The following is a 26015-nucleotide window of genomic DNA, read 5'->3' on the forward strand; positions in this document are numbered from 1 at the left end:
CAAGCACGCGGTAGATCCAATCAACAGGCGCACGCGCACCTGTGTGAGCTCCCAAACTCAGGTTAGTTTGTTGGAGCATCACAGGGTAAGTCTGACTAGGACTACTGGAGTATTTGTTTTCAAAATTAGCCTTTATGGGAATCACTAAAGACAAAAATCTCAGTCTATGAAAAAAGAGGGTGACCTAGCAAGTTTTTCTTTTTTTTTTTTTTTTTTAGCTTTGCAGCCTTAAATAGATTTCAGAAATTGCTTTAAAATACCACGAGGCCCTGCTTTCTTCATATTAAAGCTTGGAGTTTTTATTTCATGTTGCCATGTTGCTTTCTTTTCTTTGTTTTTTTTTTTTTTTTTTTTAAACTGGGAACCTATAAGCTACTACTGTCAGGGTAGCTAGTGTGGTTAGCAGGATGCTGAAACATAATGAACTAAACAGCCAGCGCCTTACAGTGAATCCAGTGCTAAGCAAGAAAAAAATGGCATCAACCTGACACTGTAAAACTTTCACCCTTAATACTTTTAAATGTATAGAAGCTCGCTGCCACCACTGAAAAAAAAAAAAATCCAGGCAGAGCTAAGTTAAAATTTTAGGTTATATGTGTATCTAAAAGTAAGTAAGAAGTAAAACTTAAAACTTGAGATAAATAATTCAGAATTTTGAGTTAAGTCAAATTTTGACATACTTACCCAAAAAATTGACTTACGAACCTCCAAAAACGAAAAAATGAGTGGCAGAAACAAGCTTCCATATAAATGGGTGTGTTAAACTTCAACCCTATAGAGTCAGTTTTGTTAGTTTTTAAAATGTATTTTATTTTGTTTTTCAACCAGGAGTACTTGCTTATTTGTTATGTAAAGCTAGCAATCTGGGAGTTTTTGGGGACTGACCTGCTTTTGGAGCCACTTTTTGGTTCTAGTTCATTTGCAACCTTGGACAAATCATTATACTCTATCTTCAGCGTGACTTTTACTTCACTCATTTTCCATAGAGGATGGAATATACTTCTTCTAATCAGTTACTAGAGACTATCATATCTGCTGGAATAATTTTAACTTGATACTAATGTGAATGTAACGGTTTTAAGAGTGAAACAGAGCAAAAAAAAAAAAAAAAGAAGAAGAAGAAAAGAAAAAAGAAACTATAATATCTGGGATGTTAAGAATAGATGTGTCTATGTAGTGTTAGCTCCTTTGGCATTGGACCTGGTTCTCCTAAAGAAATAAAAAGAAATAAAAAACCACATACAACTCACTAATTAATATGTATGTCAGCATATTTTGCTCATTTAATCTTTATATAAACATAGATTTGCAGCTCATTTCATTTATCTTTCTGACTACAATATGTTATGATAGCATGACTTTCTTGTATAATAGAACCAGTGGAAGTGATTCTATTATTGTCTCTTAAGAGACGGCTTCATTCTGTCATCTTCTCCACTAACTACAGACACAAAAGCCGTGTTTAGATCCTCCCTCGTGCTGAGGGATGAATAGCATATTTAACACCAGCCAATTAACAAACAGAGCGGGAAGCATCACTACTTTTGCTATGGCTGCCTGCGGTTTGATACACCTTAATTACAGTCAAGGTATGAGTGCTCCTATATGCTATAATAAACAGCCAATCAAAGAGGAAAGTGGCTCCGGTATAAACACCATATTATGAGCCAGGACTCAAACGTGTGTGTGTGTGTGTGTGTGGAGCTGACAGATGGCTGAGTTAAAGCTGCATTAATCAGTGTTATGATCAGCCAACAGACTGAAACGCAAAACTGCTATCACAAAGACTTGTGCTAATACTGTTAATTAATAATGCTGATAATACAGCTGCTGCTACTGCAAAAGCTATGTTCTGAGTGTAATAACACATTTGCTGTTTCGCTGTGAACGGCTTTTACGAGCAGGATTTTGGGATTTACTCCAGAGCTCTGCATTCGTCTTCACGGTGTCTGTTTACTGGAAGCATGATCATTTCAAAGTAGGTTTTCTGAGCTTCCTGATATTATTACAGCTGCCACTGTTTTACTCCAGCTAAGAGCCTGTGTTGCTCATTTTTACCCTTTCTCTTATTTTCTGCCGGCTTTTACATCATACTGTCTAATAAAAGTAAAAATACCAAAAGCATAAAAAGGTATCTTTTCTTTTATATTCGGGAAAGAGTTCCTGGGTCATTTGAAGTGGATCAGCTTCTCTGCTGCAGTTGGAGTTTCTCTCCTTATTATTCCATTTATTCCACCAACAGGAAGGCTAAATGGTGGGATATGGCCACCATATTGTCCCTGTTGACTTACACACACATACACACACACACACCCACACTAACACACAGCAGGACAGCAGTGTGTGGAGGGGGTTCTCATGCATAAACGAGATCATTTTCATAAATTAAAATCTTGCTTGCAGAACGAACATCTGTGCCCTTCACACACACACACACACACACACACACACAGACACAGACACACACCCTCACTCACAGAGACTGTAATCTGAGTTTTGTCCTTTATTTGCCGTGATAATGTCATTAGCATGAGTTCCTGTGGAAGGAGATTTGAGTTTCCCGCTCGTGTGTTTAGTGTCGTAAGTTGGAGCCTGAACGCAGCCGTCGCATGTAAAACTTATGATGTTCCTATGACATCAAATATTGTTTTCTTTAACACTGGGAATTTTTCAAGTGTACTCGCATAGCTGTGAGCAGCCGGTTTCTTTCTGTTCAGGTTAATACTCATTGAGTGGCATTAAAATAATCTCACCTCAGTTTTAAAACCGTTCAGAAGCAGCCGTGTGAGAAATCAGATCGTGGAACTTTGATTTATCTTCAGTATTTTTGTCTAGACTGTCTGAAACTGAAGGATGTTTCCAGCAAAGAAGACTAAGAAAAACAAGGACTGTTCAAATGTTTGAGGCTGAATAGGTTCTTAAATTTTTTATATATTATGATGTATTTGATTTATGCACCCACCAGCCACTTTATTAGGTACACATTGTTGGTACTGGCTTGGACCCCCTTCTACATTCAGCACAAATTCAACAAGGTCCTGGATGCATTCCTTGGAGATTTTGCTGCATATTGACATGATAGCATCACGCAGTTGCTGCAGATTTCTCAGCTGCACATCCACAATGTGAATTTTCTGTTCCACTGCATTCCACGGGTGCTCTATTGGATTGAAATCTGGTGACTGTGGAGTCCCTTTGAGTACAGTGAAATTATTTTCATGTTCAAGAAACCAGTTTGAGATGATGTTGTGACATGGCACATCCTGCAGCCATCAGACGATGGGTACACATATCAACAGTACTCATGTAGGCTGTGGTGTTTAAACCCAAAGAGTCCCAAGAAGCTATCCCCCATTTCAGCATGAACTGTTGATCTTCTGCATACCTTGGTTGTAACAAGTGGGTTTTTTGAGTTACTGTTGCCTTCTTATCAGCTCAAAGCAGTCTGGCCATTCTCCTCTGACCTCTAGCATCAACAAGGTATTTTCACTCCAGAGAACTGCCACTCATTGGACATTTTCTCCTTTTCGGACCATTCTCTGTAAACCCTAGAGGTGGTTTTGAGGGAAAATCCCAGCAGATCAGCAGCTTCTGAAATACTCAGGCCAGCCTGGCTGGCTCCAACAACCACGCCACGTTCAAAGTCACTTAAATCACCTTTCTTCTTCATTCTGATGCGCCATTTGAACTCCAGCAGGCTGTCTTGACCAGGTCTAAACGCACTGAGTTGCTGCCATGTGACTGGCTGATTAGATATTTCCATTACCAAGCAGTTTAATGGTGTACCTAATAAAGTGACCACCGAGTGCATGGTATATTGTGCTCTAAGATGACAGTTATTTGTATTTAATGATGTGTTTATTTGCTTTGTTGTGTTGCTGTGCTTAAAGAGAGTCTCTCAGATGAATCACATTGAATCCCTTTTAATAAAAGGTATTTATAAACATCTATCTTATAAAATATGAACAAGAGTCACATGAAATGTTAACAGAACACTACAGGAACATTATAAAAAGCAAAAAGTAAAAACCACATAAACACTTCGGCCCATTGCCGGCCCATTGCTGCCTTACACACTGACCCAAAAATAGAGAAATCTTTATTCTTTAACATTTGGAATTATCCACTGAGGGTCACTCAGGTTTCAACAAAATTGCATAGTTTCCTCCAGATTATTGCTCATTGATTATTGATTATTTTTAAGTGATAATATGGATATTAACGAGACATTCAGAGAGCGTCTCCCGCAGGATGAAGTGCTACAAAGAAGGTTACATCAAGGTGACATCATCGCGACATCACCGTTGTCAAGATGAGTCGCAGAGCCTGACGCAGACAGAAAGAATAAAAGCAAGGACAGACAGAAAGACACCTATGAAATGATAGAAGTACACAAGACTGCCTGTCTTTCCATACAAACGTCTCTCTGTCTTCATCAGTCTCAGTCCTTCGTCCTCTTCTTCCTCAAGAGTCGTGGAAGATGGCATTCAGCTGGGCATTCATCAGCCGCTCATGGTGTGAGTGTCCATCAAAGCCCATCAGCCCGTCCACTTGTAGGTCACCACAGCGTGGATTGGACCCCCCGCTGCCATAGATGGCAGCGTGTCCTCCAGCTCCTCCCCCTCCGTAGTGCACGCTGAAGGTGAAGCTCTTGTCGTAATCAGTGGCTGCGATGGCCTCATGTTTGAAGGATGAGGAGAAGTTCCCGTTGATGCTGAGCGGTGGGCTGAGCGGCGGGTCGAACGCCGGGCCGTCCGACACCAGGACGCCATCGAAGAAAGGCTCCAGTGGGCCGTAGGGTTGACCTTTGACCTGGTGGAAGATGTGAGAGGGGTCCATGGTGCCGTAGGGGGGGCTAGGCAGGCCGGCCGTCAGCCCGGGGCTCTGGTAGGGGTAATGTCCAGGATAGGAGCTGGCACCGGCAGGGGGAAGGTGAGCTGGCAGGTCTGGTGTCTGCTCTGGCAGGAACGTCCGAGGGTTCAGCTGGAGGCAGCCCGCCACCAGATTAGTGGTCGGCTGAGACAGACCTGACAACAGAAACACAATAATTAGTCAGTACTGATCAATACATGCTGCTCATTATTTCAGAATAAATGTTAGCAACCTGTAGTGTTTGTTAATACTTGTTAATGAATATGAACATAGTTTATTAGAATCAGTATCTTGTCCCAGGTGTTAAATATTTTCATAAATACATGTTAATTCATATGAATACTTGTAATATTCATATTTATTAACATTTATTACATATAAAATGTAATAAAAACATGTATTAAGTAGTCATGCCTGTTGCCTAATAATAAATATGAGTACTATTTAAATGTAAATATATGTGTTAACAGTTGTTAATAAATGCCAATACTGCTGCTTGCAAGCAAGCAATTTCTATTATTTTTAAACACATTTGGGATAATTTAATATACATAATCTCATGCATGAGATCATATGACATCAGCCCAGATAGCAGGAAGTCTGCATGCATCTACCAGTAAACTGAAACTGTGGTTTTAGGAGATGAATCAATGAGCTAAATGCTGATTGTAAAACCCCTAAAGCTCGCTAAGCACACTCTGCTGTAACATTTAATATTTATGTAATTAATCTATGAAAACATGTTCATTTGTCATAGACTCATCTAGTTGATCTTTGCAGAAAGTTGTTATTTCACATATGTTACAACAACTACTAGATGGATTGGTGTTGCAGATTCATGGTGCCCGGAGGACAACCTCTAGCACCATCACAGGTCAAATTTCCTGATAGAGCTTCTTGTCTTTTTCTGCCTTGTCACAGTAGGAGAAACACAGGTATTGATGCTGCATTTTACTCAGGGGACTTCATTAATTTTACCTGTGCTTCTCCTACTGTGACAATTCTAAATATGTGGTGACAAAAGGTCTATTGCAGTCCCATCTATTTGCTAAACTATCATACTAAACATAGTCGGCAATACACATGTTAATGTTTTCATTTGCTCATTGTGCCCAAGTGCACTGGGAAAACACTTTCAGAGTAGAGTCCTTGTAGTCCCTTTATGTTGATTTCATAATCAGAGATCAGATTGGGTCAGCCCTCAGTCCAGTCTAGCCTGTTGCTCTTAGGTGGGGCTTACCTTTGCAGAGTGCCTGGACGAAACTCATGAGGTCAGGTGCCTTGCCAGAGCGCAGGATCTCGCTCAGGGCCCAGATGTAGTTCTTGGCGAGGCGCAGTGTCTCAATTTTTGATAATTTCTGAGTTTTGGAGTAACAGGGGACGACCTTCCGCAGGCTTTCCAGAGCGTCGTTCAGCCCATGCATGCGGTTCCTTTCCCGGGCGTTAGCTTTCATCCGACGGACCTTAAACCTGCAGAACCATAAAGCAGATTAATGTTGATGATATTTATTCAGAAATCTTTTGCATACATTTGCAAGCAAAAAAACTCTACAATTGTGAAAAAAATGATTTGTTTTACTCAATGCTGTTGCGTTTTGCAAGCACTTAAGACTCAGTGTACAGAACAAATAATGTTGTTACACACATGAGGTAGAAGACATCCACTTAATTATCCATAACAAGTTGTGAACTGAACAGTCCATTCAGAGATTTTAAAGGACAAGACTGCTGTTGTTTGCCTTTGACTGGTGTGTTTAGTGTCATATTAAATTACACATTGTTATCTGTTAATCAAAATATGGCCAAGGACGATGCTGAATACACTTTAAAACAATTATTTCACATTAAAATCAATGTTGGTGATTGACAGTAAGGTTAATAAAGGCCCACATCATCCTTGTGAATGTTGTTCTTCAGTTTACTATGAGACAGCACTGCAAAAAATGACAGAAACATATTTTGTGCCATGAATGAAAAACAAAAAAAAAAAAGGAAAATACAGAATCATTTATTGCATTCATTTGGAAAGTTGCCTTACAAAGATGATCATAAATCACGGCAGGCCCAATTCAGTGATTAAATGTGAATTTTATCTCATTTCTTTTTTATCATTTAAAGTTTAGAATCAATTTTCTATCAAATGTCATTACTATAGACACACTTACTTTCATGTGAGTTTTAGGAAGGCATCATGACAGCATTGTCAGAAGTCACATTTGTATCTATAAAATAAATGTTAGCTCAATATTCACTCTCCTTTAGCTTTGAATTTATTCAGCACTGTCTTCTGGAGAAATATTTGCCCTGTGTTCACGTCCATAATTGCCATTAAGTGCTGAGAGTAAAGAGGATTTTTTTTGTTTGTTTGTTTATTCATTTATTTTTTAAGTCTGTGGGAGTCAAAACACTGACAGCTAATCAGTGAGCTGAAATTCATTATAAACCTTAAATCTGAGAAGCGCTGCAAATTAAGGTGACAATTCATTTAACAGCACAAGTCATTTAATGCATTTTGATGTGTATATATAGTCCTGTGAAAAGATAGATTTAATGTCACTGTTGCATGAAAACAGTTCAGCTGCACTGCTGAGGCTTTTAGGTATTGATCTGTACCAGTGTGATCTTAAAAATTCGAATTTTAACAGATTTAAAAATGCAGAAAACAAAAAAACATTAAATCACTCTTTACATTTTTTTTAATACCTATTAAGCTGTTTTGTTTCTTTTTCAACAGTTTAATCCAGTGCAAGTGTGTTCTGTTAAACTGGTCCTCATGCAGGATAGACAGTGTGACCCTAATGCAAATTTAGTTTTGGGGGTTTTTTTTTTTTTAAACTTGAAAATAATGCCTTTGCATGAGACTGAGAGCACACAGAGGAAAAGCAAAAACTACCTCTGCATACGAGCTTTTGTCATCTTCTTCTTCTTGGGCCCTCGCCTTTTCGGTTTGTTCTCTCCGTCTTCCTCTTCCTCCTCCTCTTCCTCCTCCTCATCGTCCTCCTCTTCCTCCTCAAGATGATGGAGGTGGTCCTCCTCTTCCTCCCCTCCTCCTCGTCCACCTGCAACTCCTCCTGTGCTCCTCTCTGTCTCTCTTCCTGCAGGGCTGCAGAGCTCCTGCTGCTCCTCCGACTCCACTGACGCCTGCTCCTCCAGCACAGACCTGGTCATGATGCTGATTTCTGATGAAGAGAACATTAGAAAGCAATAAAACACTCCTGGAAGTTTGCTGCCACACTTATTTGATGATGAAAAGTTAATAGTTATTAACTGATTTTGATCAACAGAGAACAATTCACAGTTTAGGATTTTGCCTTTTGATTATTATTAATTAATTATTAATGTTTATAAGATTTATTCACATGACTTCAGAATATTTGGTCCATGTGGAAATTTGAACTTCATTTAGATGTTTATACTGCTTTGAATAAAACAAAAACAATAATATTTTAATTAGCATTTGGACATTTTGATTTTTTTTCCTGTCTTTATTAAATCGTGCGGACAAAAGCTGCCTCCGTATCGAAACTGTGTAGACGAAAAAAATAATTCGGTTCATATGATGAAAAAACAAACAAACAATGCAAATCACAAATTTATCAAGAGTGGCTGCGCAGTTTTGTAGCTACGACGTGTGTTTTAATATTTAGCGATTAAAATCTACTGCTAAAACTCGCACAAAAGATTGCGGACTGCCTGAAGAGAGGAATCATCTGCTCAGGTATTACAGTTTTTAATTGTTTTAACAGAAAGTGTTTAAACTATCAAAACTCCTAATTAATCTAAAAAAAATCATTTCAAATCTAAACTATTTAACAAAATGACGTGAAATGTTTCTTGTCTTTATCCGCGCGTTATATTTTAATAATAAAACGTAACTGCGCTGCCCGCGGCGCCTAAGTTTTAATAATAATAATAATAATTGAACCTGACAAATAAATTAAGATTCGCCTCCGTTTTCGTTTTCAGCTGATTGGTTTCGTTAATTTAACAGACCGACAGACAGCTGGAGGTGAGACAGAGTGAAACTGAGCAGAGATTTGGGATTAACACAAATATAAAAGAGAAACGAAAATAAACCAATATCAGAAAAAATAAATTAACTGAATTACATTTTTCAGGGAAAAACAGGCTAAAAACTTAAATATAAAATATACAAGCCAAAATACAGACATATTAATTTAATAAAAAACAAAAAACAATAATTTGGAACAAGCTTCTGGGTTTATTAAAATTTTCTAATTAATATGTAATTTGATATACACTAGATGACCGGTTGGTAAAATGATCATTAATATTTTATTAATTTGGAAAAATTAGTCACAAATAAGTAAATCAGGTGTATCATTCTCAAGGTCAGACAAAACAGAGATCCAGGCAAGCAGAGGAATTTATCAATCGCATATTGATTATTATTCTGTTATAAACCTACCTGCTGTAACGAGCCGCTGTGTGTCAGATCGCACGCATCCCGCGTGCTCTGTCTGCGTGTCCGTGCGGGATTGTGCGTGATCTGCTATGAGCTTTCTGAGGTGTGTGTGTGGGATGCTCCTGCTTTTATACTTAATACGCACAACAGGGGTGGGGGTTAATTAGCATATTGAGGCCCCGCCCTCCCGGCACGCGCCATATGGCGCTTGCGTCATTAAAACGGCCCCGGGGATCACGTGACAAATCTTCCATGTGTGCCAGCCAGTCTCCCTCTCTCCCTCTCTCTCTCTTTGTGAGGAGAGTTGACCATCTGTCGCCACAAAATCTACGCATGCGTAGATTTAAACTTACTGCTGGAAGGCCAGTGTTGCATTTGATGGTTGAGGTAATTTTAGGCTGAATGAATGCATGTGGGGAAGGATTTATCATTGCTGTTTTTTTGAAAGGTAAATGATTTGTAAATGATTAGACTGCAGCGGATCACCTGTAACTGTTTCACAGCTCACTTGTCTGAAAGGTACCAACATCTTTTGCTGTTTGGATCAAACTGACCTGTCTCTGTCTTATGAATAATTAACAAAGTTATCAGTGTTGTGCATTGTGCGTAAATGCCTCCAGTCTCCTCCTTAGGAGATGCTCATGGATGGGTCCTGGTGCTGTATGATGCTTTATGTATGTAATAAAGTCAGAGGAAAGACTCCTACCAACAGCTGTAAGAACAAACAAAAACTTGGGTCCTGTGAATGTATTTTCTATTGTACCTATATTTATTAGATCTATTGTTGAGTCTGATTAATAGGATCCATTTTGTGCCACTTATTCAGATCTGGGTCATGGAGGCAGAATGATGCAAGACTCCCTCTCCACAGCTATCTCCTCCAGCTCTTCTTCGGGGGACATTGAAGCATTCCCAGGCCAGCTGAGAAACGTAATGTCTCCAGCATGCCTTAGGCCTGCCCTGTCCTCACAATTGGACAGGCCCAAAACACATCTACGAAGCATCCAGGAGGCATCCTAGTTAGATGCTCAAGCCACCTCAACTCCTTTCAGTGTTGAGGAGTAGAGACTCTACGCTGAGCCTCTTTGGAATAACCAAGGTCCTCTTCCACATGTATCTACCCACGACCCATGATCATAGGAACGTAGATCAACCAGCTGGTTACAGCTTCACTTTCACATTCTCTCTTCAACACAACAGACCAGTACAGCATCCACATAGATGCTGTGTGCAGTAATGCAGATGCTTTCTTAATTGTAAGGGGAAAAAAATGTTTTATTTTTACAGCCAAAGATTTTGTAACAAATTTTGGAGAGGTGTGTGTGCACCTCCAGCAACTGTGTCACTTTGAACTTGTCCCTCACCCAGTTGTTCATATCGATGAAGTTGCTGATAAATGTATTCGATTCTGATCAGTGTAATCAGGATAGCATTTTTTGGCACATCAGTTCTTCAGGGCCTCAACGATGAAGCTTCATCTTGGCTCAGACAGTTTTGGCGATGCTAGTGAGAAGACAGAGAGACATGCCTAGCTGTCTATAGACAACAGGTGACCTAATAACACCACATTTGTCTCAGATATTAGAGGCTTATTATGACTCATTGCTGGTGATAGTGCCTTCAAACAGAACACAAGGAGAGTGAAGGAGGAAGTGAGGTTGAAAGATGGGAGGACGAGGCTGAGATGGATGGACAAAAACACCTGCTGCTTGTTGCTTGCTCTTTGGCCCTAACCGCTATCATGACAATTTGACACTTTATTTTGTGCCCAAATGTAACCAAGCAAATCATATTCAGAATGTTGGAACAAATAACCTGAGGTTGGAGGAATTATGCTAATCGCTTGAGCATCTGAAGAAACATTAGGGATGTCTTTAAAAATTCCCTATTTTTAAACACTTACTGCACGTTCCCGCTCTCTTTTGAGCTTTGCTGTTCAGAAGAACAACATACTGTATAAAATACTTTTTTTTTTCTTCAAAGATGGTACATAAAAGATATTTTCTAGCATTAAGTCAGTCTTGGTCAAACATCATGGGACGTGTTTCCACTACGAGCTGGAGGACAGCAGTGGACCTGGTTTACGTGGATCAAAGGCAGAGCTTAAGTAACTTGTCCACATCCACTAAGTCAGACTGGCTCCATGAGCTCCGACCAATAAGAAAAAAGCAGAGGACTTTGGACCAGGCTGCTCTGCAGTCAAGAGGCTGCTATGGTGATGATGAAATGGTTGCTAGGTGGTTACCCAGTAACTGCGGAGGACCAGCGTATCTGTCCATCGGTTTGGACTGTCTGACAGGTAATGGTTAACACACAATCAATGTTTCAGTCTCTCTGCCGCTTAGTTCAGGTTTAAATCAATAGAAACCTTTATCAGATCAGATTTATAGCTGTGATAATAATGAAAAAATCTCAAAGTTTTCTTTTATTTTCTGCCTGATGAACTTTTATTGCCATAAGTATCTTGCAATGAGCCCAGCGATTACAGTTTTATTTTATTTCAAATGCAGAAAGTATGCTGTGTTTACCTGACGGGCTTATCAGGACGCAGAAATGGATGAAACACATGAATCTTCTCTGTAGAGCGAAGCCAGCAAACAGCACAGAAACTCACTGCTGAATAATAATTATTATTCCATACTGCCAGGTGTGCGTGTGTCTGCATTTGTGTGTGTGTGTGTGTGTGTGTGTGTATGTAGAAGGTCAGATTGCCCTATTCATGCAAAGAACACACACAATAGTATCTAGTGTCTAGACCACACCAGTGGGCTGAATAAATAAACAGACAACTAAAAAAAAAGGCATGTAACACAACAAAGATTCATTAGAACAAATAATACCCCCCGAAAAGGTACATGCCTAAAAAAAAATGAAGAAATTATAGAGAATAAAAATAGTATACACCTGTAGAAACAAGACAAACAACAGCGATGCAGAGACAGAAATGTATTAAGCATTAATGGAAGTTAAAATGCATTTGAAAATAATACGATCCTCATGAACAAGCAAACTACTGTTGTGTACTACTGTTACATATTGCCACACAACAGTGAGAGGAAGAAGCATGTTATGACATAAAGCAAGAAGGAATACAGGAAGAAACTGCAAAACAAACACGCAGTTTAAACATCCAATCACATTCAGCCCCCCTGAGCTATTTTATCTTTTTTTTTTACTTTCATCTGACTCAGTTGAACAAACTGTGATAACTCAACATGATGCCACACGACTTTTACAGTAATAGCAGGTTCCTCCTTCCTGGTTTCAGTGCCTGCAGCTGTAAATACAATTGACTTTACATTAAAATCACTAGAAACTTTAAATTAAAAAAAGCTTCATTTCAGACACATCTCAATACAAAAGAAGTAATAGCACAAACAACACAAAGACAGCAACACAAAAATATAATCACAAGTGATTACTGCGCAAATGGGCAATGTTTGCAGTGTTTCCAGGACCAAGAGGAAACAGGATTAGAGGTGGGAGCAGTCTACTCAGAAACATTTGGCCTCCACTTGTCCATCTTGGAATTTGGAGTAAAATCCGCGATGCATCATCACACCCCACCTCAAGAGTTTTCATTGTTGCTTTACTGTGAGTTCACCACAAATGTGCTGTGTGGAGTACAGCATCTGTAAACAAGCAGAATTTGCAGGCAGGTGTTATGTGCTCGTGCACTGCACATCATCATCATCATCATCATCATCATTACAGAGCTCGTTCCTGATGATGTGACCTGAATATCTAACTTTAGTCACTGCATTTTACATCTGATCTCCCAGAATGAGGGAAAAACTTGCTTCTGGTCCTCTTTGGTTGTTGTACTCTTTGGACCATCCTGGTTACTAAAAACGATGTAGATGTATTACTGCTCTGTCTGACTTGCACAGTTTGATGTAAATCATGTAGGATCCTTAAAACACATCAGAGCATTTAAAAAATTTTAATCATGTTGGAACTTAAAAACTATAACAGGCAGCAACAAAGTGAAGTGTGACAGTACTAGAATAGTGTTTGGTTTCCATCTGGTGCTCATATGTTGGTACTGCAGGTAAAAAAAAATCTTTCTTTGACTTCTGACTAAAAAGGGTGAACAGTCCTCTTCAGGTCACAGTAACAGTTAGGATAAAGTCCTTCCAGTAAAGCCTTTAATTAAACCTCAGTTTGTTTGTTTGTTTGTTTCCTTCTTTCAGTCATTCAGTTGTTGGTCACTTGTGTGAGTCCATGTCATTTTCTTCCAGCGGACACATAAACCAAGATTTTAGCACACTGGAAAGATTTGTCATGATCCTGGCTCTTCGACCGTGCAGTCTGAGTTTGTTAGTTTGTTCTTGTGATTTAGAGTTTCATATTCGAGCTTTATTTATTTATTTTGTTTTCCATGATTTCATTGTCAGTTTTCGTTCATAATTTGTAATTGGTGATTGTTTATAGTTAATTCCCTGAGATTGTTTTCTTACCCTCCTGTGTTCTCCTTGTCTGTTAAGTCTGTGTTTCTGTGTTAGATGTTCCCGTGTTTGCTTACTTTCTGTTTTATTTCACTAGTTTGTTGTCCTTGCAGCTCTGTTTTGTTTTCCCCATCTACTTGATTGCCCTTCTGTGTGTATTCACCCTCATGTTCCCCAGCTCCTGCATTCGGACTATTTTGGATTCCTGGTTGGTTTTGTGGGGGTTTTTGAACTTTTGCTTTGAACTCTGTTGGTCAGTTCTCACCTTCACCTGCTTGACTGGAGTCTGCATTTGGGTCAGAATTCCTCTATATTATGACACAAATTATGCAGCTGTTTTGCTGTTACCCTCAGGTCTCTATTTTGATTATCATATAGTCCTCTTAATGTCTTAAGTTTATTGCTGCCATAGGATACAATTCAACTAAAATATGACCTTCCAATAATTTAAGAATCATGAACTGAAATCATATTATCTGCACTGTAATCCATACAACTATAAAATATCTTCTGGGCTCAACAACCATGATTATAAAGTCAGTTAATGATTGTGTACTTAGAACAAAAGATATTTTGGTACGAGATTTGTGTCCATTAGTACAGTCAGTGAGGCATCTGCTTTGTCCCAGATTCAATCTGTGGTAGGAGACTGACTCAAGACATGTAGCCAAAGTCATGAAGAACTTCAGCTCCCGGGATGCCCTTCCTGATGCATCCCCAGAGGGAATTTGAGTCTCCAGCTGGAATTAAACCAGCAAACGTTTACTTGCCACTACACTAAGAATCAGATTAATAGTTAACTAAAACTAAGCCAAGAATTAAAACTAGATGCAAAAATAAAAAGCTTGATAAAATTAGAAACTAGACTATAAAATCCAACTGAAACAATTTTGTGAACTTGGAAAATGAAGTAAAATATAAATTAAAAGAGTAGAGGCAGTGTCTTTACTACCCTTGTTAGTGAGGCTGTTGTCAGAACTCGCCTGATGAGCCTTTGACAGGCATGTTTACCGAGACTGTGAGTCAGCTGCTTTCAAAAAGTAAACACAACATTTGCCACTATGATAACAAACGCCGAGAAGTGCGAAGAAATGTGGTCCGGCAGGTGTCGCTGTTCCTCCGCCGCAGCCTGCGGAGGACACACCTCCTTCCCCCTTCCCTCCTCCTCCTCCTCCCCGTCCTCCTCCTCCTCCTTGCACGCTGCTTGTCACTGCAGCAGCAGGTTTCAGGAAGCGGAAGCGGGAATGTTGGAGAGTTTATTAGAAAAGTTTGGCCAGTTTTGACACTTTGGGATTTGAGGCGCAAACTGCGGAGAAACATGACGGTGAGTGACCGGAGCGCGCACAGCGCCGCTCACAACGCTGCCCGCCGCGCTGCGGCTGTGTGAGAGTTTTACTGAGACTGCTGTCAGTCCCGTTCTTCGTGTCAAACAGAGCAGGAACAACTGAACAGGATCAACAAGTGGGCTTGCTCTAAAACAGGAGAAGAAAAAAAAAGTTTGCTGGCGGTTTAGAAAGTCTGCGCAGGTCTTAAAAGTAGGTTTAAAGACGACTGAATGGTGTCCAAAGCCCAGATATCTGAAGAAAAGTGACCAGTCAGTGTGTGTTAGATATGTCTTCATCTCTGTGTGAGTGTGTTGCAAAACTGTGGCGTGGTGTAAAAACTTGTTGGCCAACAAGTTGTCGGGCTGTGCAGTGAATTGTTGCGCTTGTGGAGGTAATCACTTAAAGGGTACTCAATGGTGTATCCAATTCAGCCCGCTTGAATGCAGGCTTATATTTCTAATCCACTGGGCTTCACGTGAAAACATTGGCGTCAAAAGATTATATGAGTCAGCCTACAGGGAGCTGATTAAGAGTCCTGACTTTGAAGTTTGTCTTTGAAAGTGTGAGAAATGCTTCTGCTGATGTCACACAGCTCAAATCTCTGTTCAGACAAACAGTACAAAACCAAAATATTTGAGTTCACGATTGCATGACAAAGCAAAGCAAATGGGTACAAATAGACTGGCAGCTTAGTTGAAGCTCCAGAAACAAACTCACATTAATGAGAAGTTCCTGGGTTTTTTTTTTTTTTGCGTCACATTATTACGTAGATTAAGCAAAACGGTCTTTGGTTTAACTACGTGTTTAATGGAAAAGAAAGTAAAGTAACTAATTTTTGTATTTTACTATTAATTTTAATAATAATCCGCTTTTTTTTTTTTTAAACTGAACCTTGTCATCACTGAAAATGATGTGGGTTAGGCTGCCTAATGGCTTAGCTTTAACAAATAGTAATGTTGATAGTGTGAAAGATCAAATCTCATGATCATGCTCCTCTGGCTGAAATGTGTGATTTAGTTTTAGAGTTGCATAAAATGCGAATGCTTTGATTGAACTTGCAGTGCAGTCTGTGGAGGTGGTGGAAGCAGTCAGATCATTTACTTGTGTAAGAAATGCTTAAAATACCCAAAGTACCTTTTGTGTGTGTGTGGTGTGTTTGTGGTGGGGTATATCATGTTATAATAGTAGTGATGCATTCATGTTTAAACAGCACTTTCCTGCTGCAGGTGGCTGAGTTGGAGCTGGTTTCTGTTCTATTTCTGGGTTGCTGCTCATCAGTCTGCTGGTTAATTTCCAAATGCTTGCTTTTCAGAGTGAACAAAGGACACGGCCACACATGCAGTCTCACCTGCAAAATCTTAAACCTTGAAAGTATGCAGTTTATTTCAGGACAAGCAGCAAACATGAAATGTTTAATTTTTTTTTTTTTTTGCATGAAAATGACCAGTGATCATGTTTTTTTTTTTTGTATGACATCATATCCTGAATTAGGTTTTTTTTGTTTGTTTTTTTTAAAGTATCTTAATTTGCATACAAACTAGAGTTAAATATAGTGGAGTAAAAGTTGTTGCAGAATATGCCCATAAAATTGAAATGCTCAGCTGCCTCTCGTACAGATATGTCAGGCTAAACATCCCTACTTCATCACCTCGCGTGTTTCATGACCACAGAAAACGCACACTAATGTTTCTGTTATCATCAAGCCGTGTTTGTAGGGAACCATCGATCCTGGAAAAGTGGAGGCTCATATGTCGCCTGCACTGACAGTGTAGCATTTGTGCCTTTGTGACCTCAGAGTCTGGCTTCTGTCAGCCGACAGGTTAACTTAACAGTCAGGCTCGATATTCACGCAGTCGGTGGGTCATCCACTTCTCTGAGAGACGACGAGTTTACTTTCAAATAAAACAGGAAAGCCAGAAAGAGCTGACGTTTGAAATGGATTATTGCAAAGCCAAGATTTACACGCGCTTACATGTACTAAAACTTGAAGATGAGCCATTTCTCAAGGCTGAATTTATGTTTTATCACATCACGTCTTCTCTAATAATAAATTTGCGTATATTACTCAGTCGCCTTGTTTAATTCCTTTATTGTCCTCAGGCAGAGTTTTTGATTTCCAGAGTATGTCATTTCTTTAACTTCTCCTTTTCCAGAGTGAGTTCAAATCTTGAAATGCCTGAAATAATATTAACTGAGGTTACTTTTCTAATAGAGAGGGAGAAGGATAATCATTACATGTGAACGTTATGCCTCTCTAACACTTTTTTTTTTTTTTTATCATAAAATATCATCTTACCGGAAATTATCATGCTCATTCTTTCTGCACTGTAGTCACTTCTCAGCAGCACATAAATGACTTTTGTCCTTGTGAAGCAGATCTGAAAGAAGTGTAGCATTTAAACTAGACATCTAGCTGAAGCAAAGTCATTTGAATGATTTTGGGATCAATAATGTTGGTTTTCAAACACAATGATCAGATACCGCTCAGGTAGAGTGTCTCGCTCACAGTGAGCAGCTGCTTTTGTTTTATGTGTTAACCGAAAATGTGTCAGTTTGGACAAAAGAAGGAATGAAACCTTAATGTTAATAAATAATAAACTTTTTTTGTGTAGCCTTTATGAAAACAACCGAGAAGCCCCATCAGCAAACGCTCGACCGCCTTTAAGCGTGAGGTGGGAACAGTTAACAGTTTTCTGCCTGAGGATCTGAGACTGGATTCTGGTCGACCTCTTATTCTTTTCTGTAGTTTCTGTCATATGAATGGTTACAATAGCAGTTGCTCATATTAAACATAGCCAAAGTTTAAAATAATGAGGTCAGCATGTGTAGAAAAATCTCTGTGAGCCAGAAGCTCAGGCTTCAGACTCCTCTAAAAGTGCAGTTAGTTTTTTTTTTTCTTTCTACTCTTGGATCTGTATGATGTCAGTAGGAGCAAATATCTCAAATGTGGTCATTTGAGGAAACTGTTCTGTCTCTGAAAGCTAAAGTATCTAATCTCGGACAGTGGATCAGCTAAATAACCCCCTCTTTTTAAAAATGTCATAGTGGGCACCAATGCCCAGTATGAGGGGGAAAAAGATGAGTTATTTAGAATTATAACTCAAGTGTCAGCTCAGGTAGAAAAATTGAGATTAGTGACTAATCAATATTCAAATATGGCTACAGACTCATTTTGTGTTTTAAGCGACAACATGCAGCATAGGAAAATGTGCACTTCACAGTTCTGCAGTAGCATTTACTTGTTGTTATCATGGAAACTGTGTTATTGATTTGCTGGAGCTTTGTAATTGCCGGCTGCAGGCCGAGGCCGACGTCGCAGCTCCTGATGGAAAACTTGCTTTAACTGAAGCTCTGTGGCCAGTGTTAGCCTGTCTCCTTTTTTAAATAGCATTCTTCTACATTTACCAAAAAAACACCTGGAATGACTGCTGTTGTCTGTAAAGAGCAACACTGAAGTTTCTTCTTTTAGTCAGTTAATGACAAGTTAATGACTTGGAGGATGAAAAGTGGTTGACCTGCTTATCACTGTTCCTGTGTCCCTGACGTGTGTTAAAGCAGCTGATTGGCTCGCTCTGCGCTGTCTGTGTGCTCGTTGTTCTTTTCAAATTGTCCACTTTGTTTTGCATTTACAAGAGAAATCTAAAAATAACTGTCCCTCCCTCACCCCCACACATCTCTCTCTTTCTCGGACAGGAAGTTGTTCCGTTCTTCATTCTAAACACCCATTTCCTGTTTCACACGTTCTCTTTTAGGTTTGGCTTCATGGTCCTCCGGGCTTCTTCCCCTCCATCCTTCTCCTCCTCCTCCCTTCAGTAACTCCATGTGCACTGTTTTTAGAGCGCGTGCCGTTTGACACAGTGGATTTTATCAGTCATGGTGTCTGAACACAGGAACTTTTAAAAGTTACACACTTGTTCTTAGGGAGTAACAATGTAAATATTCAGCTCTTGGAAGTAACATAAGTTTAGTGTCTAGAATAAAATAATGAGTAGTTATGCAGATGGATACATATTCTATACAGATGCATTTCCTTTATGATGTCATTTTTATGTTAATAGTTACATAGCTACAAGGTGAAAAAAGTGTCTCTCACAAATGTTAAATTTGCATAGTTTTTATTTCCAGCTTGATGTTGTGGAAACTGAAAGGCTCGGGTCCTCCCCATATTTAGCAGACAAAACATCAGCTTCAAAGCGACTCCTCTCGTCAGTCTGCTTTTGGCCTTACAGCTCTCTCCTTCCTGGATCAGTCTCCTCGCTCTCTTTCATTCTTTCCTGCGGGATAGTTGCCCGCTCTCTCTAACTTTGGGTTGCATCTCTCTTCCTTAGGCATTCTCTGGTGAAATTTGAATTCCAGTTTTCGGAGTCAGCGTTAAATACTGGATCCGACGGCTCGAGTGGAGGCAGGATTCATGCAGAGGAGGGCTGCTTCATGGCAGACTGTTGCACTTTGTAAACCAGAACTCTCTGTTAAAGTTGATTCTGTGTGGTGTGCAAAAAAAAAAAAAAAACATTATTTACTGTCAGATCCTGATCCGGCCCCGTATTAGAAGTTAAACAGTAACCATGTCATGTGGGTAAATGTGCACATCACTACTGTTCCTTTTTTTTTTTTTTTTCCCCTGTATGTCATGTAATGCTATATGACTGCACTTGTGTTCATTTCTGTAATTTGACTAAAAATGGTAAACACTGCAAATCCATCGGCTCACTTTAAAAATATTTTGATTGTCTTCATGCGTGTTGCATTGTGGCTCCCCTGCAGGCTCTGATAGGGAATATCCTACAAATACATATATAATGAGGTCAAATGCAAAAATAACTGTGTCCACAGGCCAGATTTACTGAATTTTATTTTGGCTACTGTTGGGATTTAACAAACAGGCGCAGCATGTGTGTTGTGATAGTTGGACTGTTTTTTTTGTTGTTTTTTTTTTACTGGGAATGAGAGGAGGAAATGTGCGTAACTATGATGGGTGGATGGCTCAAAGCTGTGAGCGCAGTGCTAAAACTTTGGCTCTGTCCTTTAACTTTCCTCCATCTTTACAGACTTTCTGTTTATAGCCGAGTCTCTTTCTGCTCTTCAGTAATAGTGACAGTATTTTTTTTAAATATCATGACAGCTTTGACTGCTCGGTTTGTTATTAACTTTCATGGATTAAAGTTAATAATGTGACAACTGAATTTCAATCAATTGCAATAACTGTGAATATTTTTTTTTCTCTTTGGAGAAAAAAAAAATGCTGCAGAGGTGTACTACAGCTGGAGTGCTACACCTCTGCTTCTTAGCACTGTGTGTGTGTGTGTGTGTGTGTGAGTGTGTGAGAGAGAGATCTCAGGTGGTCTCAGCGTAGGTAACTTGTTCATCAATAATAAAGGCCACTTCTCAACTTATCTAACTGCAAAGCAGCTTCCCTCTACTTCAGTCCTGCAGGACTGAGCTTTAGCACACAAATAATTAGATTAGATTAGATTGCTTTATTGTCACTGAATGTTCAGCGAAATTTCCATTGCAGCTACTGTTTAAAAAAGACATATACACTATACATAAACAAAAACAATAGTAAAATACACAATAAGTTAGAATAAAATAAAATGTGCAGAATAGTGTAGGAAGGAAGTAATTTCCAGCCTTATTAAGTGGGAGGGATTATGTGTACGACTGTAGAGGGGAGTAGGTGTGTGGCAGCGGGGTGTGAGTGGGAGTGCAGTGTGTGGCTGTAGTGGGGGGGTGAGTGTGTGAGTGTTGCTGGTCGGGGTAGGTGTCTGGGTGTAAGTAACTGCAGGGAGATGAGGTGTGTGAGGTTTGTGTGTGGTGCTGTGGGGGGCGATGGCTCTGACAGCTCTGGGGAAGAACGTGTTCTTCAGTCTGTTGGTGGTAGTCCGCTGGTAGCCAGAGCCATCGTCACGGACCCCAGCCATCCGGGCCACAGACCGTTTGCACCACTTCCGTCAGGAAAGCGGTACAGAAGCATATTACTTCTAATCTAATCTAAATAATAATCCTGATGCAGCTAATTAAACTCAAAATTTAAAGTTTTCTGAAGAAATTATTCGTGTTTGTGAAGGTTACTGGCCCTGAGGTCACTTGTATTGGTGATTTGGTTGAGAGTTACATGAGAGTTATAACATTAGATTCACAAAGTTTCTCCTCAACTTTGGTAACCAGTAAATGTAAGAATTGGTGTTAAACAAACTACAGCTTTATTATACACTCCAGCTAGTGTACAACAAATTTGGTGATTTATTAAATTCAAATGTAATATTTCCTTGAACGTACTCCTTGTTCCCTGCTGACACTTGATCAGGATTGGTATCTGTGTGATCATTTTATTAGTGATTCAGGCCTTTTCTCTGCTCTCTGGTTTATGATATGTTTCAATTAGAGCCTAATAATACACCCTTCTTTAGTGAATAAAGCTACTAAGACTAATATTCCCTTTTTGGTTTGCTTTGCATGTATTGTATTATTGCTTCTGTTTCGCATGTGCTCATTAATAACTAACAATTAAATACAATAATAGCTTTAACATCATGAATCTTTTCTTTTCTTTATACAGTTACTTTGCATAATGTTTTCAACAGCAGATTTTTGTGCATCTTAAAACATTAAATCTAAAAGTTTCTCTCTCTGTCTTTGCAGGTGTATGTTACCTGTTGCTGATATTGCTGTCGAGTAGTCAGTCTTTGACTGACCACAACCAATCAGATATGGAGAGTGGAACTCTGGCAGTGGAGGCCACTGCTGGTCAAGGTGGGTCATATTTCTTAGGTTCACGTTATTATGTGCCAGTCTGCGCATCCTGATTCTGAATGTGGATTTGCAGATTTCTGTGAACATTTACAAATCTGGTAATGCAGACAATTTGAGATATACTTATAAAACTGTCCACACACACACATTCGTAAGTAACTCTGCTATAATAACCTTCATAGCCGCCATGCTGACGGACGGTATGCTTGATTGATCCTTAGATCCCAGAATGAGGCGTCAGGCCTGGGCGCAGACCAGAGAGTCCCTGTGGAAAGAATCAAATCCAGAACACCGCTTTGGCCCCCAGGAGCCCCAGCAGAGCCAAAGTAATGGGAAGACACAGAGACAGGCAGAAGAACAAGGTTAGCTGAGCTTAACCATTATCAGAGCTGTGTTGCTGTAAAGTGATGGGAAAACTTTTCATGGAGCGCTGTGGTGACATGACTCTGAATATGAGTGAAATGTCTTCACAGCTGTTAGACGTGTCAAAGATGGACGTAGCTCCTGTAGCGCCACCCACTGGTTTCTGAAATCAAAGCTTAAAGCCTCAAAAGGAGCGCCATTTTGATTGTGAAAAAACAGACATGACCAGGAGGGGCGGGCCTTAGTCTGATTGACAAGTTGTTAGCCAATGAGTGTGCCGTTTCATGCCATAGATAATCCTCCATACTGAAATATAGTATGACCAAGATTTACAGAATATAGTAAATTTTTTTAAAAATTCAATATGACACAAAAATGGGTAACTAAGCCCACCAGCAGGAAAAAGTTTAGAGGTCAAGACAGACAGCCATTTTTACAGGAAAATGACTTTAGGACTGGAAGGCTTTCTTGCAGCTTTAAACATTAACATTGTTATTGTCCCACAGTGTAATGAAGAAGAGACAGATATTGCTTTCAATTGTCGGGAAATCAAAGAGAAATCAATTTCAGTTGAATAGGTATTCTTGCTCGGTGCTCTGTTTAAGCATGTTTCGGCTTGTGGCCTTCGTCAGTGTAATAAAATCTTATTACAGGCAACCCGCCTTCCCTGAAATCACGTAAAAGCCTGATGGCCTCTTCTAGCAAAAACCCCAAAACTAAACCTATTATTTAAGAGTGTAAAGCTCAAGCTTTTGGTCCACAGGGATCATTTTTCATGCACTTTTGCAACTTTGCCCATTTTATTTATTAATTTTCATGAACTGAATCTTTGGTTGTGGTCGGAGCACTGTGAGCGGGAGCTGGACAGTTTATGTGTAAACTGGTGGAGACGCAGTCTGCTGGCATGATTACTGTGATGTTGACTTATATCCTGAAATCTGGCACCACTGTAATAGTTTTATAGCACGTTGTAATCACTGCACAGTCCAACATGTGCTAGCTCATTGCTTTAATGTTCTCGTATCTTTCTGCCAGGGCAAGTTCCTAACAGCAAGATCGCCAGCTGGCTGGATGAATGCAGGTACAGTATCCATTCACCGCCTGATTACATATCCTGTTTTCAGTCAGTCTCGATGTGCTAAAGCAGTGCAGGCTTTCTAGATGAGTCAGCCCAATAATTTAATTATGCCAGTTTAAAATGACTGTTTTTTTGTGCCTGCAAGAAGTTCAAACATAATCCCAGCATGGGTTAACTTTTAATCATGTCTTTCAGGTGCTTCGTTCTGTTATCCACATTTTGTGTTCATAATGACTTAAAAATGGTGGTTTTCTCTTTTTGTTGTAATGAGTACTTTTTAAAAGTACTTTGTGGTTCCCTTGGATATATGCATTTGCAGTTTGTGGTTGCTTTGTCATTTTGGCTCATGCTGTGTTCAGCGAACCTGACCCAAATTGGGTGATGTAACTTCCTGAAACTGAGGCTTACAATAGTAGGATTTTTTTTTTTTTTTTTAAATATGGAAGATAAACACAAGTTTTCTGATGATTTTGTGCCAAGTTACTACAATTACTACAATTAACTAAAAAAATTAAAAATAATTTTTAATTCTTAATGATTTATTAAGATTACAGGGTTTGGCACATTAACCTTTTTCCTGCTTCTGTGCACGAGAGAAAAAGTTTGAGAACCACTGCTGGAATGTGCAAATGTCATCATTTTCCATTATATACAAACTGGAAAGTTATTTTATTGCTATTATTATATTATTATTATTATTTTAAGACAAATAATTTCAGGCATACAGACACTTCTATTGGTTAAAAGTGAATTCATCTGTACTAATTTACTTGCGAGGGGCATACCATGAAGCAAGTTCAACAGAGCCAGGCTCTCTCCGTGTTAGCTGACTTGAGCTAATGGGTAAAATGATGGCTATTAAATTTCTTTGTTAAACTGCTCTAATTTTACAGCTGGGCTACATTCAAGTGTTAAGGAATTAACTGCAACTACTAATTATTAGAAAATGATTAGCATGAGGATATAGAATGATTAACACAGTCAAAAAATGTAAATATGGACAGCTGCAGGTATGCCCCTTTTGAAACCTGACTGGTTTAGCAAGTGAGTTATATTTTCCTGATGTCTAGAGGTGTGTTTAAAGGTGTATAAAGGTTTATCAGCTGCTGACGTAGAGCCGACTTGCAGCCAACGCCTAGACATAGAACACACAGAACCACAGGGAACAAACACAAAGACAGCAGACCCACGCCCACAGTGCACAGAGCGGCAGAAGTGGAGTAAGGAGGGAAAGATGCAGGAAGAAGCTGACAGAAGACGGAAAGAAAAGCAAAAAAGAAAAAAAACAAACAGAGGAGGGGTTTTTCCTGCTGAGTCAACATTGTTATCATACATGCACCGTTTTAACCGCTGTCACTCACAGTCCTCTACAGCATGAGGCCGCACTGTGGTAACATGGCAAGCGGGTTACTATAGCGATAGCTGGAGGGTAGGGGCCGGCGGCCAACATGGCTGCTGGGTGAAAGTAGGAGGAATAGTGAACACTGTGACTGTGCACTGTTACGCAACTCTGTGTGTGTGTGTGTGTGTGTGTGTGTGTGTGTGTGTTATATTTGGTGCCATGAAGTTTGTCCCATTGATAAAAGCTGCAGCTTGTATAACAGCAGCCCCTCCAGCATCCTGCTGCAGACAGCAGCTCAGGCCCGCTACCTCAGTGTTACTCTCACCTTGCCTGATCTCTCAACCAGTTAGCCTGGAACAACTAGTCTGATCAGTACAACCGTTATAGGCTCCAAAAGCATAAATAGAATAATTAGTATAGACCTGTAATTTACCAAAACCAGCGGCCTGGCCTGACTAGGAATTAGACTGAGAGTGTTGGCCTGACTGGCAGTTAGCCTGGGTTACCTCTCCTCACTTGACAGAGATCTAGAGTTGGTTTAGTAAATTGTCACCTGACAAGGATTTGGGACTGGGACAGTTGGCCTTAGACAGCCATTTGGCTCCATATGGTTACTTTAACCCAGGCTAGGAAGTATCTTGTTATACTGAGCCATATTTTTATTGAGAGATGAGATATTTGTGAGACAGTTTTGAATTGACTACCACGTAGCCTAGGATAGTTGGCTGAGTCCACACTGTGTAAATCTACACACAGACTACCAAAAGAGAGACAGCATGTGGGTCAATACATTGTGGGCACTTGGTGTGTGTGTGTGTGTGTGTGTGTGTGTGTTTGTGTGTGTTTGTGTGAGATGTATGTACATGGTGGCTCATGTTGAATTTTTGGTGTCTAGTTTATTTCACTCACTGTCTTTGTGTCTGTTTTCCAGATCTCCCCTCGGAGCCTCTCTAGATGATCAGAGTGCTTCTCCAAGCAGAGGTAATCCATATTTTTCTTGTTACATAGTGAGCACCTCAAACCGTTCAGATGGTGGCAGCTCCTCCGCTATCTGAGCTTCAGTGCCTCAGAATATACTTGCCATGCTATCATAACTTTAAAGTCAGAACTTGGTTTAGATTAGCACTGTCATTAAAGGGATTTCACAGCTTACTACTGTGTGTGTGTGTGTGTGTGTGTGTGTGTGTGTGTGTGTGTCTGTGTCTGTGTGTGTGTGTGTGTGTGTGAACAGTACCTCTGAGGAACGGCTGCAGCTTTGAAGATGACCTTTCACTGGGAGCTGAAGGTCAGTTCACAAGATTAACAATTTCTGCTCATTGTAAACGGTTTCCCTCCATTTTCTGCTAATTGTGTAATTGAATTCTCATTTAAAAGTTAAAAAAAGAAGCACTGACATTTTGGTGACGTC

The 26015-nt window shown here is 39.7% G+C and overlaps 2 protein-coding genes across 3 annotated transcripts in view; one reads left to right on the forward strand and one right to left on the reverse strand.

The window, feature by feature from the left end:
* Positions 1 to 3907: 3907 nt before the first annotated feature.
* Positions 3908 to 9402, reverse strand: neurod1 (neuronal differentiation 1). The gene is made up of 4 exons (XM_030758740.1): positions 9302 to 9402; positions 7766 to 8051; positions 6113 to 6342; positions 3908 to 5027 (listed from the first exon to the last, which is right to left on the reverse strand). The coding sequence occupies exons 2-4, from the start codon at positions 8038 to 8040 to the stop codon at positions 4465 to 4467; spliced, it is 1068 nt and encodes a 355-aa protein (XP_030614600.1). The 5' UTR covers positions 8041 to 8051; positions 9302 to 9402; the 3' UTR covers positions 3908 to 4464.
* Positions 9403 to 14945: 5543 nt separating this feature from the next.
* Positions 14946 to 26015, forward strand: part of itprid2 (ITPR interacting domain containing 2) — a 44927-nt gene continuing 33857 nt past the window's right edge. For both annotated transcript variants that reach the window (XM_030758560.1, XM_030758561.1), the window contains exons 1-6: positions 14946 to 15070; positions 21714 to 21824; positions 22046 to 22186; positions 23223 to 23268; positions 25539 to 25588; positions 25839 to 25892. In XM_030758560.1, the coding sequence (XP_030614420.1) occupies positions 21782 to 21824; positions 22046 to 22186; positions 23223 to 23268; positions 25539 to 25588; positions 25839 to 25892 (334 nt within the window). In that variant the 5' untranslated portion in view covers positions 14946 to 15070; positions 21714 to 21781. The remainder of the gene's footprint in view (positions 15071 to 21713; positions 21825 to 22045; positions 22187 to 23222; positions 23269 to 25538; positions 25589 to 25838; positions 25893 to 26015) is intronic.

This window comes from Archocentrus centrarchus, chromosome 21 (genome assembly GCF_007364275.1).
Source record: "Archocentrus centrarchus isolate MPI-CPG fArcCen1 chromosome 21, fArcCen1, whole genome shotgun sequence".
Taxonomy (NCBI): Eukaryota; Metazoa; Chordata; class Actinopteri; order Cichliformes; family Cichlidae; genus Archocentrus; species Archocentrus centrarchus.

Excerpts from the sequence above, each read along its gene's own strand:
- neurod1 (XM_030758740.1), bottom strand. The coding sequence starts at position 8,040 with ATGACCAGGTCTGTGCTGGAGGAGCAGGCGTCAGTGGAGTCGGAGGAG. Across the intron at positions 6,343-7,765 it reads ACAAAAGCTCGTATGCAGAG|GTTTAAGGTCCGTCGGATGA; the intron begins GTAGTTTTTGCT and ends ATGGTTCTGCAG. Across the intron at positions 5,028-6,112 it reads CGTCCAGGCACTCTGCAAAG|GTCTGTCTCAGCCGACCACT; the intron begins GTAAGCCCCACC and ends TTCTGTTGTCAG.